The sequence below is a fragment of the Chroicocephalus ridibundus genome, chromosome 3 (assembly GCF_963924245.1).
Source record: "Chroicocephalus ridibundus chromosome 3, bChrRid1.1, whole genome shotgun sequence".
NCBI lineage: Eukaryota > Metazoa > Chordata > Aves > Charadriiformes > Laridae > Chroicocephalus > Chroicocephalus ridibundus.
Genome location: NC_086286.1, coordinates 122,257,897 through 122,278,911, shown reverse-complemented (window position 1 = coordinate 122,278,911; position 21,015 = coordinate 122,257,897). Strand labels below are relative to the sequence as shown.

The window sequence follows — 21,015 nt, the reverse complement described above, 5'->3', positions numbered from 1 at the left end:
CAATGAAGCTGCCTTAAACATGCCCTGGGAACGCAGAGGAGGTAACTTCCATGTATCCTCTAAATCCATTTGAAGAAATACAAATCAATTGTGGCGTGATATTTTGCATGAAGGCTGCTTTAGGAAGTGGAGAAATGTCAAATGATTCCATAACCCAGCTTTGACTGCTTTATTCAGAGTGAGTTTATCCAATAAGATGTACCAGAACTGTAGGCAAATTTTTAATGACTTTAAATTCTCATTTGTTTAGCAATATATTAGTATAAAATCAGCTGTAAGTATTGAGCTGGCAGATGCTTCCGTGTTACAATTTTATTTACGTGTCTTTGAAATGCAAAGGTTAGAATTTTGGTGAAAGCTCTGAAGGCTTTAGATTATTGGTACTTTAATACTGACTCTTCTTTTCAAAATGTCCTTTTTCCAGCTTGAAATAGAAAAATTGAAGAAAGCAGTGATGTCTACATGAGACAGCTATGGACTCAATGTTTTTAACTCATCAGGAATTCAAAGCTGAACACAAGGAGAACTGACTCTTATTTCGTAATAATGGATGCTGGTGTTCTACAGTCTTAAAGAAAAAATGTAGTAAAAAAAGGAATATAGTCTTTTATTCAGAGAGATAAGAAAACAGAAAAGAATAACGGTGTAATTTTTTTGCCAATATAAAAGAGGCCTTATTTCTTACTGTGCTGGAATTGCAGACCTTATTTTTTGGTTTGCTTGAAAATACTACTGAATCTGTATAGAAAGGAGAGGGAATTCTTAATGGATTTTTATTGAATACCTGTAGCTTAATTTTTAAAGAGATCTATACTATAAAAGGGTGATCTATCTTTACAACTAATCTGTAAAATAGTCTGTTGGGAGGGGTGGAATAACTGTATCGTAATTGTAGTCACTACTTTTCCCCTACGTGCAAAAGGGAATATATGATATTTGTATCATTTGGGCGGTTCTGCTGTTGCGCCTGTCTGCAGTGAGAATATTAATAATATTCTGTTTGTAAGTTATGTCATGAGATAGGAATTTGTTAATGCGATGAAGCAGGTGAAACTCCTATGCATTGTAATAAGAACGAATGATCTAATCTGGGTAACTGAGCAGAACACTTTGTCACTTGCACTATTGGATTAAAAAGGGATTTAGGACTGAATCATAACGTTATGACAAAATTAACTTTTAAAACCACAAAATGCAAGAAATACGGGAACGAGACCAGAATCCAGTCTTAACTCAACCTGTTGTGCCTGAAATACTACAGCATGAAAAAGTAAACCTTAAGTCACAACGCCTGTGCTTCTGTGTATCTAAACTGAAGTCATCGGTCTTTCTAGTGCTTAAATATGCGTCTTGGTCTGTTTTTACAATAGTCAGGTTTTGTTTATAATATGTCTCCAACTAAATCCCTTTGGAACTTTGATACTCTCAAAAGGTCTCAATATTTATATATTTATGCCATAAACTTTATCAGTATATTGTGTACCTCTAAATTTAATAACATCTTTGTATTTTAATGAGTGATTGGAACAGTTGCTTTGACAGCATTGTGCTGGTTTCCAAGAGGGTGTCTTTCACGTTTTATGGAAAACAGTTGAGATCTTGTGGATTGCCATTATCTTGAACCCCTGAGCTCAACACAGTGCACCAGAATAATATGCAAAGTGATGGAAGACAATGATATGTATTGCTGCGTTCATTTGATTAAAAAATTAAAAAACACACGGCTTTAGAAAGCCAGTCAAACGAATTACTTCTGTGAGTAAATCACCTTATCTCCTTTTGGTCTGCTAGAATTTACATTACAAAAACATGCCACTTAGTTTGGCAACTTCACCAATAAGAGAACTAATTAAGTTTCTATTCATGGAAGTAGTCATAAATATAGTAATTATGTAGTACATCACTTGCTCAAGTGACATGGAAGTGTTACTTCTTGAGAGTATTTTTTTTTTTTTCCACAGTTGATGCATCATAAAATACATCAAAAAAGTCAATTGGAGGATGTTTGTCAGTTGCTGATTTAAATTGTTCGTAAAATTTGATTAATCTGCTGTGCAAGTATTGGGTAATATTTCCTAGTCACGTTGCTAATAAGCTGATTCAATATTAACGCTTTGAACTTTTAATTGTCTAGATGCATCACAAATGAAGACTTGAGCCAGATCTTTGGTATTTAGGAGTAATGTGCAGCGGTAACGCTTCTCATCAGACACTAAACTCGCACTTAGAATTCATAACCTCTAAGTCAGGTGATGGAAAGCAAGAACTGAGCCGAATGGAACAGCCAATTTTGTTACACAAGCTCTTCACTGTGATCAGAGCATGAAACAAATCTTGGAACGGATTGCTCTACAGAAATTGTGTCTGCACGTAAGCTTGGAGCAGACGAACAGAACGAGACAATCAGCTAAAACCACAAATGAGAGGTGTTCATTATTTAATGGCCTTTGTTCGCTATAGCAATAAATGACCCAAGTGCAATGACTTGATTTAATAAATCCCTCCTTTAAAAATCGCTGCTATGAGTATTTTTAGCCATAAGGCAGTTGCCCTGATCTATGTCTGTCTTGTCTTCAGCTAGTGTTATGTACCAGAGCGGAGGGGGAGAGGGTAATGGTTTTTTGAAGACATTCCACAGTACAAGTTCCTAAAAGCAGTATGCTTCACTGACTTGTTTACCGGTGCTGTAAAATGATGCATGCTATCCAAACGCAGCAAATAAAATAAGTTTAAAAACCTGTTGAAATGTCCGGTCCGTTCTGTTCGGGAACGTTTTGTATGCCATCAGATTGTTTGGAGGAGGAGTTTGGGGGGTGTGTGTGTGTGTGCAAAATGTGTTATTATTTATATAGTCCCCTTTAAGGCTTTCAGATTTTAATTTATTCACTGGGATGCTGTGGATCCTGAATGTCAGGATGGCTTAGGATCCAAACAGCTAGAAAGCTTACTGGTTTTCTTTGCAAGTGTAACTGGGAATATTAACTTCTCAGTATCTCTTTATACCTTTCCCTCCCCCCCTCCGTTGGTCCATATTGAACTGACCTTACTGTGCATCTTCAGAGCCTTTTTTTTAAGGTCGCTGTTGCCACTCAGTAACATGGATAAATTCATGTTTGAGTCACTTCTTAAATCTGTAGTGAAGAACTGAAGACTGAGAGTATGGCATGTTTAAAAGGGATGTGGATGAGCAAAAAAAGGCAAATTAAGAACACAACAACAGAAGGGCATTTTTAAACGGCAAGGCTTTTATTAAATCTTCATAACATTCTCTAAAAAGCTTTTGCTTGCATACAAGGTACCGTTTTCAAAATAAAAATAGGTATCTACTTTTTTCTTTTTAATTTATTTAAACGATCACTGTGAAGATAATCTTTTTCATTAATATTGCTTCTAGGAGAATGAAGTCTCTGATGAAAACCTGTAATGTGTTGCAAGATTTGACTTTGAGTTGTGTAGCAAAGTATCTGTTGCACTTTAACGAATACAAGGTATTTATTTAAAAGTTGTAAATTAGCAGAAGTCTCTTAACTCTTCCCAAAGGAAAAGGGGAAAAACAGGTTTTCACAGCTGCCTTACTTTTTGGCTGCTGTTTCTCAGAGATGTTCTTGATTGCTGGCTGTTTGCTTTCTTAGAGCAGCGTTGAAGCAGCTGCTTGTGTATCTTGGGTAATTGGATTTTGCAAGAGCTGAAAAGACAAACCACTCCCTTCTGGGGGCCCAGGCATGTACCTCCCAGCTCGAAGAATGCAAACGGCCTCGACCAGCTTGTAAAGCGTGAGACTGCTGCTGGCTTCAGGGCTTGGAGCACCTTCCTTGAATTCATGGTTCATGAATTCATGGAAACCGTGTTCATGGTTTGAGTATCTTTCTAAGCCCCTGGGGAGCAGAGATTGACACCTCTTCCCTCTGGGAGGTGGATGTGCGTGTGTCCGAGTGTTGAAGCACGCCAGCCTTTGTGTCCTTCAGAGGGTTGTTGCTGAGGTTGAGGAGGTGTTGGAGAATCAAGGGGTGTTCAGTCTTGCCATTGTAGCACGGGTTCAGGGAGTGTGTAGAAACGCAACTCCAGGTGACTGGGGGAAGAAGCCTTTTAAAACAGGTGTCCGTACCTTGACGCGATCTGGTCTTTGGCCCTTCTGATTTAAAAGGTTGCTGAGGTGCCACCTTTTAATTCACCTCTACCTGGTACTGTATCAAGAGCAAGTCCTTTAACCTTCCCAGGTAGGTTGTGTTGGCTGTGTCTAATTGTGCTTGGCTTAATTCCTCCTTGATACAAATGTGAGATGCGAGGCTGGCTCTATCACAACAGAACAGTAAATAACACCTACCTTTAGGCTAAAACTGGAGACCTGCCTTGTGGCTGAGGACTGAATGAAATTGGGGTAGCAGACAAAAATTCCAGTACTTCAGGAAACTCTCTAAGCTCCTGACAAACACGTTGCAGGACTGTAGGAAAAAAAATTAGTGACCGAAGCTCTTCCCAAGCAGCCCTGTGAATAGAAAGTGTTGGGAATTCTCTTCTGTTATGATAAACTACTTGCAGTAAATTACTGGCTATTGGAGGTGAGCCAGTATTAAGAGCCAAGAGCGAACATGGCACAAGGTTTGGCAGACAACTGTCACCCCTTACGATGGGTGCAGCCCATAAAGGAAAGATTATTAATTCCTCATTGAGCTTTTTAGCAATGTCAGTAGTGTCAGCTTTGATTTACGAAGGGTGATGCGTTCACTTGACCAGGTTTTGATCATGAATTTTTCTTTTTTGGTTTCTAAAGTCTAGAAGATCTGTGAAGTGCAGAAGAGCAGAAGGTGCCTCCTCCACCAGGAGGGAAGGGTACAAACCAGGCAGGGGTGATTCATCAGCGTGGATTCCTGGCAAAGGTGGCGATCTGGCGGTTTTGTGGGCGTGTTTGTAGCTTGTTGTGTTGTTTTGCAGTGCAATACCTTTATTGTCATCTGCAGGTTCGTCAGCGTTAATCCAGTCGGACAAGAAAAGAAAACAGGCTGATGCCAAAGTTATTTCTTCATGGGAAAGCTCTAAATGAGTCCGAGCACCCGAGCGGTGCTGGGTGAGACCGTACGAGTGAGGCTGGGGCACGATGGCAGCGGATGAATGGTTGGATGCTCGTCTGTGATATCTTCAGGATCTCTGCCTGTCTCATTTTGCTGTAATTTTGCCTGTAATTTCGCCGACAGTGGAACCCAGACTTCTGCAAACAGTAAGTACCAGCACAAAACAACACTGAGCTGCTTGAAAATTATCAGTGCTCTGTGAAATTTGGTTCATTTGCAATCTAAAGTGCACCCAACTGCTTAGGCTGTATTTACTTTGCGCATACTTCCTTGGTTTTATATTGCCCTTACATCCGTGGAAATAATTAGATTTCTTAATTATCCTCTGATCTTTTTGCTCATAGTTTTGTAATTGGTCTCTAATCACAGTGTTGCCACTTTTAAGAAAATCTGATGTTTTCTTAACAGATAAAGTTTGCTGTAAAGATCACTCTGCGCAGAAGTTGCTTTGCTTAAATTGCGTATTTTCCAAGTGTGATCCCTTTAAAAAATACAACTAATACAATTCTGTATAGTTAAGAGCTTTACTTTTTATTCTTGGATGGCCGTGTCGAAGGCTCTAAAGTCTCCTGCTGCAGTCTTTTTCGTGTGCTAGGTGGTAGCAATGGCGAGTGACCACGTTATGGTGGTTTATTGGGTTTTAAGCTAGCCACGTAGCCATTCAAGCCCTAAAAATAATAGATCAGGTTCTGTAACAGCGGATTTAATATATATATTTTTTTTTTTAAAATGTTAAATACACAAAAATGTTAAATACGCAAGATTGCAGCGTTTGGGAAAGTATATTTGTCTAGCTAATTATGGCAAGCCCAGTGTAAACTTTTATTTTGTATAATATGTATATAATATATATACACACATATGTGTGTGTGTATATGTGTGTGTGTATATGTGTGTGTGTATATGTGTGTGTGTATATGTGTGTGTGTATATAAAAACCCTGTCATTTCTGCGCAGGATACCTTTCCCCATGGAATTCGCTATAGTTCATTGTCTGGGGTGGTGGAGCGGGGGGGAAAGCTGTGACCCCAGGTGGTGGAGAACCCTTTGGGCAGAGACCTTTGGTCCACCGGCCTGGGGCGGGGTGTGTAGTTCCCACAGCGGTCGCTGCTTGGGCTGAGCCCTCTGGCAGCTGTGACCACGCGGGGCCAGGCTGCCTCGTGTGCCGGTAATTAAGAGCATCCTGCCGGAAATTAAAAGCAAGAAAGTGCTTGAGGTAGGGGGAGGGAGTAGTTTTGTAGGGTTTTACAAAATATTTTGATTTTAAACCAACACAAGTTGTCGAGTAAGGCCTTTGAAATTAATGCTATGATACATTAACCAAGATATGGATTACTTTATAAATACGTGGTGGCTTTACTTTTTTTTTTTTTTTTTTTACTGTTTTAAGAGGCTCTTTCCCCTCTCATAACCACTGTTTGGCCACTCACTCATAGATTCATGGAATGGTTTGGGTTGGAAGGGACCTTAGAGATCATCCAGTTCCAACCCCCCTGCCATGGGCAGGGACACCTCCCACTAGACCAGGCTGCTCAAAGCCCCATCCAGCCTGGCCTTGAAGTGAGTCTTCACTCTTTCCCTGCTATTGAGGGCTTTGTTTCCCCTGGGATGCTGTGACCAAATGACAAGAGCTGAAGAAGGAGGATCAGCAGCTGGTGACAGTCTTCTGAGTTGGGTGGGGGATACCTGAGGGTATGGAAGTGTCCTCCTACTAGAAAGTCCCTTCCACATTGAGATGGTTTTGACAACTCAGAAGCTCACGTGCCTGTGCCCTGATGGAGCAGAAACCTCTGGAAGAGAGGAGGAATGTGTTTACAGCTTCTTAAAAAGGGAAGCAAAGTTAATATCCTAGTGCTCCTGCCATTGCCCTTGAAATGTGAATGAATCCCAGGAAGGGTGGGTGCATGGAGAGGCAACTTGTTCTTCATCCAGGGGACCGTTTGCAAAAAGTGTTAAGTTTCTAGTTGTGGTGTCTTGGATTAACAGCTCAGTTTTTATGGACCTTTCCTTTTTTTATGGACCTTTATGAACCTCAGTTCTTTACGGACCTTTCTCCAAAAAAAAAAACCCAGAAGTGCATTGTCTGAGTTTGGACCAGGAAATCACTGTCTGAAACCCTGCCTTCACACTGCGTGTTCCTCTTCATGTCAGCAGGTAGTTTATTATTAGATATCATGAAATCATAGAATGTGTTGGGTTGGAAGGCACCTTTAAAGGCCATCTAGTCCAACCCCCCTGCAGTCAGCAGGGACATCTTCAACTAGATCAGGTTGCTCAGAGCCTCATCAAGCCTGGCCTTGAATGTCTCCAGGGATGGGGCCTCCACCCCCTCTCTGGGCAACCTGGGCCAGTGTCTCACCACCCTCACTGTAAAGAACTTCTTCCTAATGTCTCATCTAAACCCACCCTGCTCTAGTTTAAAACCATTGCCCCTCGTCCTATCGCTACATGCCCTTGCAAACAGCCTCTCCCCAGCTTTCCTGTAGGCCCCCTTCAGGGACTGGAAGGATATATAGATCATCCTCTATCAAAAGTACCATAACTGGATGTTTTTGGGGGAGAGGAATAGCTGTATATGCTTTCACGTGGGCTTATGGTAGTATATCCATGGGGTTTTTTTCCCTAAAGCGACAGTGACTTGCTGCTCCGTTGCTTGTTTTGCTGTAAGTTTCTGTTGCTGCTTTGTGGTTACCTTGGCGCATTCTTGCAGTGGTGAGACCGGGTGTTTTCCATGATGAGTCAGCCAATGGAACTGAAGGAGATCAGCCTGGTAACGTGGGCCGGGATCTCGGTGAGCTTTAGATACCTGGAACTGTCCCAGATTTCTGCCTCACGTAAAGGTAACAGCCCTGGGTGGAGCTACATCACTGATTAAATACAAACTGAAAATGAATTTGTACATGATGAGTTCAAGGATTTCCAGCTGTGAAATAGAGTTAGGGCTATAGGCATACAATAAACATTTAGTAACTGCAGAAATCAGAAAATTTGAATGCAATCCTTTGCCTCAAACCCGTAGGTCTTTCCCAGCCACCTCCCGTTCTTCAGCAATATTGAACCAAGTCTTTTGGTTTGTTCTCCTTATCCATTCTGTTCCTTAGAAAAGCTAATGGTTATGAGCTTTAAACCCAGAAAAAGCTTTTACTAATGCCAGTCAAGTCCAAGAGGCTGGCACAGGGTTCTCCTTTAGAGCTAACTTAGAAATTCAGTGTATAAATCTCGCTCTTCCTTTTATGATCTCTTCATAATTAAGTAGATCTAAAAATACGGTTAGGTGAGCAAATGTCACAGATGAGAGGGGCAGCCAGCTGTGTGCCTGGCCCTTTGATACCAGCAGATGATGAGAACTTAAAGTTTCTTGGATAGAAAAAGACACCTGTGCTCCGTCAGTGCAGGACCTCTTCTGTTTCAGCATCCTCTGTCCCGGTCAGTCTCTATGGGGGGAAATTTGAGCATCTTCTGTCAAAGTGTGGTGATTTGGCGATCCTTCTCATGTGTGTATCTTCTGAAATCCAACCATCATCCTGCTTTGTCACCGTGCATTTTTTTTTTCTTCTTTAGTGTTTTAGCTCACTGATTTTTATGCATTTTATTGGGGTTTTTTTTAGTACATATCTCGATTCTCTTGAATCCACAGCAGCTGTTGCTTTTGCCTCCGATATGTATGTCATTTAATAATCCAATTTGATGTAACACAATATTTTTCCTTCATTCCCTCTACTGGATTATTTTCCTCCAGCAAATATGCCTGTAGCAAGTTGCATCCCAGGATATTAAGCTTTTACCAAGGATTACAGGAAGCTTCATGGAGGGGTGGAGGCCTGAATCCCGTCTGCAAAGCAAATAACACTTCACTTCAGTCTGGTCCCTGTTTCTCCGATTTGTATATCAGAGCCCCAGGGGCTCAAGTTTCCGACCTCCTGTGGCAGGTCTCATCAGGAGCTGCTCAAGGAGAGGATAGCAGCATTGAAGCCGGCCAAGTGTCTCAAAGCACTTCAAAAGGGAACTACAGGCTGAAATGCTTTAATAAGCTCTCCAGCTTACAGTTTGCAAGTAAATTATTAATGCAGTAACTTCCAGTCTTGAACAGATTTATTTTTTTTTATTTTCTCAGAAAAGTTTCAAGAATCATTCTCAGTGAAAAAAGTTAATAAAAGGTAAATGTCTGAAAATTACCCTGCAAGCCTGGGAAGGACAGTCTTTGGGGATGGGTTTAGCTGCTGTCTTACTAGCAACTGGACTGTGCTCAGGAGCGAAAACAGAGATGCCTAAACTTCTTAAACATCTCTTTCTCCCAGGAGGAAAGCAGTAAATGAGGGGCGATGGATGTGAGGGTAGTTCACTGCCTGCTCCTTTGGGCTCTGCACGTCTTCCCAGCCACGCCACGCTCCGCTCTCAGGGTAAGTTTCACCAGACCAGGCTGCTCAAAGCCCCATCCCGCCTGGCCTTGAACACCTCCAGAGATGGGGCAGCCACAGCTTCTCTGGGCAGCCTGGGCCAGCGTCTCACCACCCTCATCGTAAAACATTTCTTTATGTTCAATCTAAACCTACCCTCTTTCAGCTTAAAACCATTGCCCCTCGTCCTGTCACTGCAGGAGAAAATACTTTGAAGTATTCAATATATTCGATATGCCAGGCGACCTCCAGCACAACTCTTGGAGCGTTAGAAAGCTGCTGTTCAGGCTGCTCTACCCAGCAATAACTGCACTGTTTCCAAGGCATCGCGTAATCAAACTTTGCTTCCAGACTGACAGGGTTTGGCTGGTTGTAGATGATAGCCCGTTTGACCAGGCAGCGATGGAAGCTGTTCTGGGTGGCGCCTGGCTGTACGACACGCAGTCCCAGCAAGTGGTCTCGTCTCGAGGAGCCCACTATGCCTGCCTCGGGGTCGCTTCCCCGTCAGGAAAGAATCAAAGCGACTACTGGTATTTGTACAACTATAGCTCTGTCTTATGGCAAAAGTCGTTTAGATTGCCTGTTCTCATGTACAAGTCAAATATTCTCATCGACATGAAAATGCTGGAAAGCTTAAGTCTGATACAGGCTTTTTGACTGAGTAATAACCGCTGGAGTCATGTGGTGCTCTCCACTAGCTCAGTGTGTCACCAGTAGAAAGGTGCAACCGAAGGCTTGATATGTCGAGACAAACTGTGAGTAGAGAGTTCTCAATTGGTCTGTACGAGCAAGGGGCCATGAGCTCTCCATTCTGGACCTTGGAAAGACTTCTGGACCTCAAAAGGACTATTTTTGCCCTTGAAATCACCTCTCCAGTTTGTGACGAGGAGTCACCTTTTACTTACTCGTTTTAACATTCAATGTACATTCCACTTTTCCTTATTTTTCAGGTTCTCAGTAAGGAATCAAAGACTGGCAATCAGCAAGGTACAGTGAATAGCTATATGTCGTTTTAATTCTTTGTGAGAATTTATCAGTTATCAATACTTTATCCCTGATACTCACCTCATGGACCAGGGCATGCTGTCTTACACCTTTTAACAATATCTGCTTGACTTATTTTCCAGATGGGTGTGTAAATCTCGTTCCGTGCAAAGATAACGGGGCTATTTGTATTCAGCCTTGTTCTCCCTCCTTCCACGGGGAGACGAGCTTTGTCTGCGAAGAGAGAAAGTGGCAAATGTTCGCAGATGCCTGTGCAAGCCTGGACGTTCAGTCCCTTTTTCAGGTGAGGGAACTGTTATGCATCTGCTTTGGCAAAGGCTCATCATTTCTTGCGATGACGCCCCCTTCCTCCATACCTTTTAAATCTTGAGCAAAGGGAAGAAAATGGGGTCCTAGAGAGCAAATTGCTTTGGTAACAGGCTTTGACTTCATCTCAAATCAAGGTTTGGGGAAATTAATTTGGGATATTCCTGTGTGGAAGCATCATTCAGAAATGAAGTTGCCTTGTTTGCTTGGCCTATATTCTTCATGTGGATCTAAACCAAGACAATGAACCTGAGAAAAGGGCAACACAATAATCTGTAATAAACCAGATAATTCATCATAAATCAGTCCTCGTTATCAATACAGGCCAGGGGATGACATGATAGAGAGCAGCCCTGAGGAAAAGGACTGGGGGGTACTCGTGGATGAAAAGCTGAACACGAGCCAACAATGTGCACTTGCAGCCCAGAAGGCCAATTGTGTCCTGGGCTGCATCAAAAGCAATGTGGCCAGCAGATCCAGAGAGGTGATTCTGCCCCTCTACTCTGCTCTGGTGAGACCCCACCTGGAGTCCTGTGTCCAGCTCTGGAACCCTCAACACAAGAAAGACGTGGACCTGTTGGAGTGGGTCCAGAGGAGGGCCACGAAGATGATCAGAGGGCTGGAGCAGCTCTGCTATGAGGACAGGCTGAGACAGTTGGGATTCTTCAGCCTGGAGAAGAGAAGGCTCTGGGGAGACCTTATAGCAGCCTTCTAGTCCCTGAAGGGGGCCTACAGGAAAGCTGGGGAGGGGCTGTTTGTGAGGGCATGTAGCGATAGGACGAGGGGCAATGGTTTTAAACTAGAGCAGGGTGGGTTTAGATTAGACATTAGGAAGAAGTTCTTTACAGTGAGGGTGGTGAGACACTGGCCCAGGTTGCCCAGAGAGGGGGTGGAGGCCCCATCCCTGGAGACATTCAAGGCCAGGCTTGATGAGGCTCTGAGCAACCTGATCTAGTTGAAGATGTCCCTGCTCACTGCAGGGACATTGGACTAGATGGCCTTTAGAGGTCCTTTCCAACCCAACACATTCTATGATTCTCTGAAATCCTCCCCAACTACAAAATAAAGAACTTTTTTCAAGCCACTGCAATAGTAAGGCACTGTGTTTAGTTCTTCCCCCTCCCTTCATGTGTGTTACACAAGCAAGACTTTCTTCTCAGGTGGTCTTTGGTCCCCGGTTTCAGGCCATCTGGCACTTTCATTGCACACCCCACGGAGCACTCTACCTGCCTGGTTATAGTTGTAGCTTCATTTTAATTCTGTTCATTAATTTTCTCAAATCTATTTTCCTCCCTTCAGAGGATTTCTGAGCGTGACCTCCTTTCAAGCTCTGGCGGAGATGTTAGCGTTGCTGGAGGACACCTTCCTTTTATTGGGGAAGGAAAGCCGGTGCATGGGAAGCCTGGACATGGAGCAAAATATTTTGGTGCCGACGACCATGGGAATAGTAACTGCCAAGCTGATTTTTCATGCATTATCCCAGAAATCCTGTCTTCACCAGCCATTCCAGGAAACATTGCTGATATAGTGGAATTACTAAAGAAGATTTCCCTGCTGCTATCGGAGGATGTCAATAGAGGAAAAATGCAGGTATTTACTTTTATGGGCTTCAAGAGGTGTTTCTGAGCTTGCCAGAGCATGCGTACAGTGTTTTGTCCTTGTGGCCATTATCCAATGAAGTGATGGCTGCAAACCACATGGAGATCACCTGGAAAAGTTTTCCAGGCAGGGCCATGTTTTGTTGTCAGAGAAACAGTTTGACCTATTAATGTATGGTGGAAATACTCTGTGGAGTACAACAAACAAAAAGTTTAAATAAAAAATAATAATAATAAATAAAATAATAAAAGCAAAAGTTTTCAGAAACTGCTGTTACAGACATGGGAGAGCAGTACAAGGAAGAATTAATTTTTAAAGTATGATGCCGTAGGGAAGGCAGCCTTGAGATGTTGACCCGCAGCTCTTGCCGTGTGTTGCATAATGGAAACTTAAATCTTTCCTTGATGAACTCAGAAATCAGAGAGGTGGGGAAAGAAATGTAGGGAGGGTGATGTAAGCAGACCTGCATTTGTGAGTCGGTGTCAGGAATAGAAGTTGGGTGTGCTGATTTTTTGCTTCGCACTTACTTCTCCAAGCACCTTTTGTGTTATGATTATGGAGAGGATAGGACAATTCTGGTAGTGACCAAGCCAGTGAGATGTTTGGGTTTGACTGGGATGGATCATGGGAACCCCCTGTTCATTGTCAAAGAAGAATATTGCCTTTATAGAAATCACTCTTGAATTCAATGAGCCTTTCTGGAGGCTTTGACAATGGAATAATTGTTACTTTCTCTTAACATAAAAAATAACTTTTTTTTTTCTTGTTTCAGAGTTACATCAGGATAGCAAACCATATTCTGAACAGCTCCGTCATTTCCAACTGGGCTTTTGTAAGGGACAGGAATGCCGGTTCAATATTACTGGACTCGGTGAATTTATTTGCTGGGAAACTTCTTCTAAGGAATGGCTCGGAAAGTATACAGGAACCCTTCATCTCTACAAAAGGCTACAGCATACATAAAAATACTTCAGGGAAGAGATTTGATTTTTCTATGGAGTTCAATAACACAGGCAATATCACCGGGCATGTGGTCATTCCAGAAGAAGAGCTTTTGAAGTTACCAAAGACTTCCAAAGCCGTCAGCATTGCATTTCCAACACTTGGAGCCATTATAGAAACCAGCCGGTTGGACCCCGGTTTTGTGAATGGAATGGTGTTATCGGTGTCCCTGCCAGAAGAGCTCCGGCATATTTTGCTCACCTTCGAAAAGGTGAATAAACTGGAGAACGTCAAGGCTCAGTGCGTTGGGTGGCACTCTACGGAAAGGAGGTGGGATAGCAGGGCGTGCGCCATGAAGTCGGACAACATCAGCAGCGTTGTTTGCAACTGCAAGCATCACCACCGGACGTTCAAATCCTTCTCCATTTTGATGTCCCCCACCATGCTGCGAAATGCAGCGCTGGATTACATTACACGTGTAGGGTTAGGCCTTTCCATTTTCAGCTTGGTTCTCTGCCTTATCATTGAGGCTGTTGTCTGGCACCACGTTACAAAAACTGAAATAACCTACATGCGCCATTTTTGTTTGGTCAACATCGCTATGTCGCTTCTCATTGCTGATGTTCTGTTCATCTTAGCGGCTATTGTGCACCATACAGCCCTAAACTACCAGTTGTGTGTAGCAGCCACTTTTTTCCTTCACTTTTTCTATCTTGCCTTGTTTTTTTGGATGTTTACCCTGGGCCTCTTGATTCTCTATGGGTTGTTATTTGTTTTTTTTAAGATAACGAGATCTGTATTCATAGCTACAGCATTCTCAATTGGATATGGATGTCCCTTGGTCATATCTATCCTCACTGTTGCTATTACTGAACCAAAAAATGGCTATTTAAGGAGTGGAGCCTGCTGGCTTAATTGGTATGAGACGAAAGCCCTTTTGGCCTTTGTTGTACCTGCTCTGAGCATCATTGTTGTGAATGTGGTGGTGGTAGTGGTGGTTGTGGTGAAGACTGGGAGATCCGCTGTTGGAGAAGGCTGCAAGTCACAAGATTTGAGGAACATGATGCGAATTAGCAAAAACGTGGCACTTCTGACACCTCTTCTGGGTCTCACCTGGGGGTTTGGATTAGCAACGATTGTCGAGAGTCGCTCCCTGGCATTCCACATTACGTTTGCGCTACTGAACGCCTTCCAGGTAAACTCTGTGAGACTGGGAATAGCGCGCGCTCAGACTTTGAGCCTGGGGAAAGGTAGCAGGTCAAAGAGGGGCTGGCAGCGTGCCTTGTGCATGAAAAACTGGATGTAAGCTTTCCTTTCGGCTCAACTGTTTTACATGGTACCTGCACTAAGAATCCTGCGTTGACATAGTAAATGCAGAGGGATGATGAAACAAACCAGTTGGTGTAAAGTGTGATGAAGAATTTAGATCATGAATTTATGTTAAATTCATCTTTATGTTGCCACATCTGGAGTGCTGTGTCCAGTTCTGGGCTCCCTGGTTCAAGAGGGACAGGGAACTGCTGGAGACAGTGCAGCAAAGGGCTACCAAGATGATGACGGGACTGGAACATCTCTCTTATGAAGGAAGGATGAGGGACTTGAGTCCCTTCAGTCTGGAAAAAAGACGTCTGAGGGGGCATCTTATAAATGCTTATAAATACTTAAAAGGTGACTGTCAGGAGGATGGGGCCAGGCTCTTCTCAGTGGTGCCCGGGGACAGGACAAGAGGTAATGGGCACAAACTTGAACATAGGGAGTTCCACCTAAACATGAGGAGGAACTTCTTTCCTTTGAGGGTGGCAGAGCCCTGGCACAGGCTGCCCAGAGAGGTGGTGGAGTCTCCGTCTCTGGAGACATTCCAAACCCGCCTGGACGCGTTCCTGTGCCACCTGCTCTGGGTGACCCTGCTCTGGCAGGGGGTTGGACGAGATGATCTCCAGAGGTCCCTTCCAACGCCTACCATTCTGTCATTCTGTAAATGTAAAATACACTGGTTCGTGTCCAGTAACTGCAAAGACGTCTCATCCTTATCATTTAACGAATACCCAGAAAATTCTCACTTCCCATTGAAGATGGTTTTGTTTAACTCATCAGTATAAACATCCCGTGTTACCTGCCATACCGTTGTATCCCCAGTCTGCCTTGGCTCTTCTCGGCTAATACTGCTTCTGAGTGGGTTGAGAAAAGTCCTGGTATGTAACCCATCAGTCCAGTTCGTTATGAGAATTAGCATGGATTATATATCCATTCTTGACATTCCCGGGGAGCCCATGTGAGCTGGGCAGATAAACTCGTTTGGCGCATTGCTGTTGTCCGAGTCATGGGTGATGAGATCTATCCTTAAGGAAATGTCATCTAGAAGCACTTAAGAAATGTCATGTGGTTAATGCTGGTTTTGTTAACTGGTTTTTCAATTTTTTAGGGATTCTTCATCCTGTTGTTTGGGACGCTTCTGGACAGAAAGGTACTTGGGTCACTTCAGCACTTATTCTGGATTATATTATCATTTTCTACACTCTGTGAAACTGTTTCCTTTAATATTACTGTTTTTAAATCTACAGACAAGAGAAGCCTTAAGGATGAACTGCCTTTCATCAAAGCGGAAGTGTAGTCTAGCAAAGGTAAATATTTTTTTTTTCCCTTAATAGCTTAATTTACCAACTCTCACACCTTATTTGTACATGGAAAGAATGGAACCATCCACTAAATCTTACCTAGTTTAACATTTTTCTAAGGCAAGTGCTTTCTGAAGGAAATACAGGTATCTCAAAAGTATGTTGAGGATATTAAGCTTCTAAACGCTAGAAGTGGCAATCCATAGATTTTTATGACCGCTACATAACCTACTTCTGTTATTACAAAATTTAAAATGGCATTTTAATCTAATGTCTTCACCTGTAGATATCAAAGCCCTTTAGATAGAGAATGCCAATGACTTTTTTTTCCCCATCCGTAAAATAGATCTACATTAAGGTTACTGACTAAAGCAGGAACAGAATTAGGAGTCCAAAATGCCGATGTAATGACCTGTTTGCCGCCTTCACAAAACTATGGATCAGTTTGAGAGCAGGGCTGCTTTAGGATGTCAGAGGATTGCTCTGCTTCCAGCTGAACGTCAGCTCAGGATGGAAACCACTCAGAGTCCAGCCAGTACATTTGGTGCTAATCGATGTTGTGTACTCGAAAGAGCTTCAGGATTTGTTTGGTTCTTTTTTCTTTTTTTTAAAAAAAAAAAATAAAAAATATCAGGGCAATTCATAAAAAGGAAACGTATAAACCTTAAGGAAACAAGTGCGTTTCAGCAGCTTCCCGGGAAAACGCTGGCAGAATTGATGCGTTGACATCACTGAGTTAGTGTTTCCTACCTCAGCTGGAAAACTGTTATCTGCTCTTTGGTTGGATTTCTTCTGGTACCAAGACTTTAATGGTTTCATGCTGTGTTTATGAAAGGGAATCCCCTTTAGCTGTCTCACAAGAATCCTCTGCGGTGCTCCTGCGATGCACCAAAAGAAACTGTGTCAGTTCAGCCTGGGCTTTGGAAAACTAAAGTCATTTCCTTGCTTTTCTCCAGTCTATTCGTCAGTCCTGATTCTACTATTGAAAGCTGCAGAGTGTCCTTCAGTGACAGTGTGCCCAAATGCTCTTGGTTTATGAGGGGAAAAAAGAGGGATTAAGGAAACTATACCTCCCTTCTGCTATCAGCATTGCCTGCTGTGCTTTGGGTCGTTTGCTGCAAGAGTGGCTGTATGTTTGTGCAACTTCTGACCCCTCTTCTCTGCCTCCCTCCTCGCCAATTTTAGCCTTCAGTTGCATCCAGCACTGCTGTTATGTGCTAAGTTTAAATACAGTGCAGAAAGCTGTCTCTTTAAAAAAAAAAAAAAAAAAAAAAAACAACCAAAAAAAACCCCAAAAAAACCAACCAACAAAAACCAGTAACAACAAAACAAAGCAAACCCTAATAACAAACAAAAAGACTAACCCCCAGACTTCTGCTAAAATTAACCATTTCCTACCTAATAGAAGAAAAAGAGAAAGGAAGTGCTTGAGACAGCTCCACATTTGATAAATTGAGATTACCATTCCTGCTTTTACATATTCAGGATCCAAATAGAATGATAGAATGGTCTGAGTTGGAAGGGACCTTAAAGACCATCTAGTTCCAACCCCCCTGCCATGGGCAGGGACACCTCCCCCTAGACCAGGCTGCTCAAAGCCCCGTCCAGCCTGGCCTTGAGCACCTCCAGGCATGGAAATAAGTAACAGTGAAGATGTTTCTCATCTTATCAGGCTTTCGGTCAGGATCAAATGTTTGAAAGTTAAAATTCTCTCAAGTCACCACCAATATAATGTTCTGGAAACAAGATGTAGAATTTTCACTAATCCCGTGATTCAGCAACATTTGCTAAAAGTATTAAGTGATCTCACTGGGCAAAACTTGATGTGGAAACCATGGTTGCATGTGCCTAAGAACTTGGGTCGATGTTGTCACTCACCTGGGTGGAAGAGACCACATGTAGGTGTTTACCGTTGTGTAACAGAGAGGGGGAAGACATTAGTCATCCCCTTCTATAAGCTTAGGCGTAGATATGGAGTTTGACTCATGAAAGCTGGAAAAGTTTGTCACACCTGAAACAATTGTTAAAAATAAAAAAAAAAAATCTTGTTTCAGAGAACTTCAGAATGGGACTGTGCATCTGGGGGGTTAGTGGTGGATATGTAAAACATCTAGAAGGGTTATGCAGACTCTTGCTTCAGGTCTCCTAGTTTCTCCAGACTCACAAGAGCCGTCTTCTGGGTCAGATTTTAAGACGACCAACTTGTAGCATTTCTCGCAGGACTGTGAGGCGCCTCCTGTTTGAAATGGAACCTCCACCTACCTGGATGATATATCTAACCTGACCTGCTGATTTCTTTTGTCCTAGTCCTAGTAGTGGATAGTTGTCTTCAGTGGGTCTGGCCAGTGAGAGGAAGCACTGAAAACCTGGTTTGAGATGAACCGAAGTGGCTGAGAAGCTCGGAGTGTGGACAGCACTGTCTTGGAGCACGACCACGGGAAGCATCGTGAAAACCAGAAAAGAAAAGGTCCTGAACCTGCTGTCAGGAGCAGGAAACCATCAGAGTTGCTGCAACCCTTGAGGAAACACGCTGATACATAAAGGTTGCTTGTGAAAACTGCTGTGAGGAGAGTTTGTCCTCGTTTGCCATTTCAGTGCTTCAATTTCTTCCTTTTTTTTTTTTTCTATGTCCGTGCAATAAGGAGCTGTACAGCATGTGGAACTGCTCTAAAATTATTTAATTTTTAATGTCGTATACAAATGTTGAGTATTATCTAGCTGACTTTGGCTGTCTTTGATCAAAAGTGATTCTGTTAGATGGCACTGTATTCATCATTTCTGTTTGTCCTCCCAGGCTGGTGGACAACGTACCTCTATTTCTGCATTACCGCTGTTCTCTCCATCTCAAGATTTGTTCTCTCCATCTCAGTACTTGGGTGTCAGAGGAATTTACAAAGCCCTTTTTTGGTCTGTCAGGAGAGAATTTTCATTCTTTATCCGGTCCTGCAAGACGATGCCAGAGATAAATGGGAAAGAGCACTGGGCAAATAATTACTTTCCCTCTTTGGATGTGGGGGAGCAAGCTGTAAATGTGTTTCAGAGTTGAATCACGTGGATGGAGATCTCCCATGTCCCATGCGATGTACTGATGAAGGAAATGGTTTGTCCATGTGATGTGAGATGGTGTATCTGTTTTTATTCGAAAATCAGTCCGTGCTCTGAGAAACCCTTTCTAGCGAAAGCTTTGATAAAAATCTTATTGTCTCTTGGCAGGACAAATTGACGCTTTCAAATGGAAATAAAGTTGAAATTTTGTCATTGGTTCTAATAAGTGGTCCTTATCCTCCCCTACCAAAAAAAGTAGATAAATGTCCTTTAATATTAACTGGTGTTACTCCAGTCAGAAATCCCTGTGTGGCTTCACATCATTTGAAATAGAGAAAATTTAATCAAAATAATACTGTTTAATGTTATCAATATCCCTTTACTGAAGAGGGAGAAAAATGTGTTGGCAAATGAACTGGGGGATGTGGGGCATCGGACAGGTTCTAGGAAAACCCCACAGCCAGATGTGTCGGGGGGAGAAGCTGGGGCTCTGGAGGGCAGGGCTCTGCCCTGGGCCACGAGACAGGTCTTGCCCCTAGGACCGTTGCGTCCTTGCATCATCTTCTCTTATTCTCTTTCCTCGTAGGCTGTTGTCTTGCTACAAGAGACTATCCCTGCTCCTTTCATATAACGCATTTGCATGTTGGAGAGCTTTGATCAAATAGAGATAAAATTGGGCTTATGTGCTGCTGTAACATAAATTTTAAAAGACCATTACCCCAAAGTCTGCTTCTTGGTGTCAAGCAGCAACTTCTGTGCTTTAGCTTCTGTCTCTTCTTGAAGCGCTTAGAGGGTTTTTGCTTTCCTTCCCTTTCCTCCCCTGAACAAGTTACATGTATCTTGGAGGTTGTCTCTGTTAGACCTTTCTCGGCATCAATAGCATCTCCTCCAAGTCCCTGCATGGCCTTTTGCAGTGCAGTGTCAGAGCTACGTGCCCCTCCTGCCTGAGGGTTTGGTTTCATTGAGGCGGTATTGTATGCCTGGTTTATAAATCAGCTACTGTATTTTGAAGAATTGCTCAAAGACTGTCAGGGGATGTGTAGTGTCAGGTGAAGATGCTGGTTGGTGTTCAGCCTGTGTCCTTGGCAGCCATGAGCCCGTGTGCATGTCACTTGTCACCTCTGAAGGAAGGGAACCACGTTGTGCAGTTTGCAGTGTGGAGAAAACAACTGCCTTGTACCTGAGTTTGCTGCGATATATTTAAAAAGACCTCCGTTTCCCACCACTCTTCTGCTTGGGATGGCATTTAACTTGGCTGGTATTTTTCCTTCATTTGTTTTACTGTTAACAGTGAAATTTTTATTAATGAGATGTTGTGATTTTCTTATAGTTCTGTATGGAACTGGCTTCCAGTGCCTTATACTTCTCTGGCGTGTGCAACCACAGTCCATCACGACTGTGGATTTATAGGCAGTCTCGGATGAGGCTTCCTGGATTACACGCCCATCCCCCCACCCACCCCCCCACGCAAATTCCCAGGAAATCCAGCAGGAGTCTTGCCTAGGCAACAGCACTGCAAAAGGAATCTGTTGCATCTGCAGTTTGCTGAAAAAAGTATCTAAACCATTTATCAAAAGGGTTTTTTAAGTATGGTGCTTATTTCCAGAAGCTGGCACACAGCAGAGTTTTACCCTGTGTTTTATGTTCATTTAGGTATTTAAAAATAACTGGGGGCTTACATAGAACCAGTTAATGGTACAGGATGAGGATGAGCACCGAAGTTTTATTTTTAATACCCCAAAATTAAACTGACTGGGAGCATTTAATGAATAAATGTTTTTGAGAGGTGAAAGCTGTAGCTGTCCTCTATGGGTTGTGAACTGTTATTTCTTTAAATGCCGTGGGCTGATGGCCCCAGTTCTAATTGCAGCTGGGGGGTGAAATATGAAAATAACTACAGTTGGAATTTTGCCCGTTTCCCAAATTATTGGTGTTGCAGCAGCTTAATAATGTCAGTGTTGAAGGGGTAAGGTAGACCCATTAGTGTGCAGGAGCTGGTTTTGGAGCTGTTCCACTCCGTGGGCCAAGGTGGTCAGA

General features: G+C 42.9%; 2 protein-coding genes across 5 annotated transcripts in view; both read left to right on the top strand.

The window, feature by feature from the left end:
• Nucleotides 1-2,740, top strand: part of CD2AP (CD2 associated protein) — an 87,025-nt gene extending 84,285 nt beyond the window's left edge. For all 4 annotated transcript variants that reach the window (XM_063330606.1, XM_063330603.1, XM_063330602.1 and 1 more), the window contains one exon: nucleotides 425-2,740. In XM_063330606.1, coding sequence (XP_063186676.1) covers nucleotides 425-466 — 42 coding nt within the window. In that variant the 3' untranslated portion in view covers nucleotides 467-2,740. The remainder of the gene's footprint in view (nucleotides 1-424) is intronic.
• Nucleotides 2,741-9,391: 6,651 nt separating this feature from the next.
• ADGRF4 (adhesion G protein-coupled receptor F4) lies at nucleotides 9,392-19,227 on the top strand. Its single transcript, XM_063331268.1, has 8 exons — nucleotides 9,392-9,469; nucleotides 10,417-10,453; nucleotides 10,594-10,754; nucleotides 12,077-12,367; nucleotides 13,149-14,513; nucleotides 15,741-15,782; nucleotides 15,880-15,939; nucleotides 18,241-19,227. Exons 1-8 carry the CDS (start codon nucleotides 9,392-9,394, stop codon nucleotides 18,244-18,246), a joined length of 2,040 nt encoding a protein of 679 aa, XP_063187338.1. The 3' UTR covers nucleotides 18,247-19,227.
• Nucleotides 19,228-21,015: the final 1,788 nt, after the last annotated feature.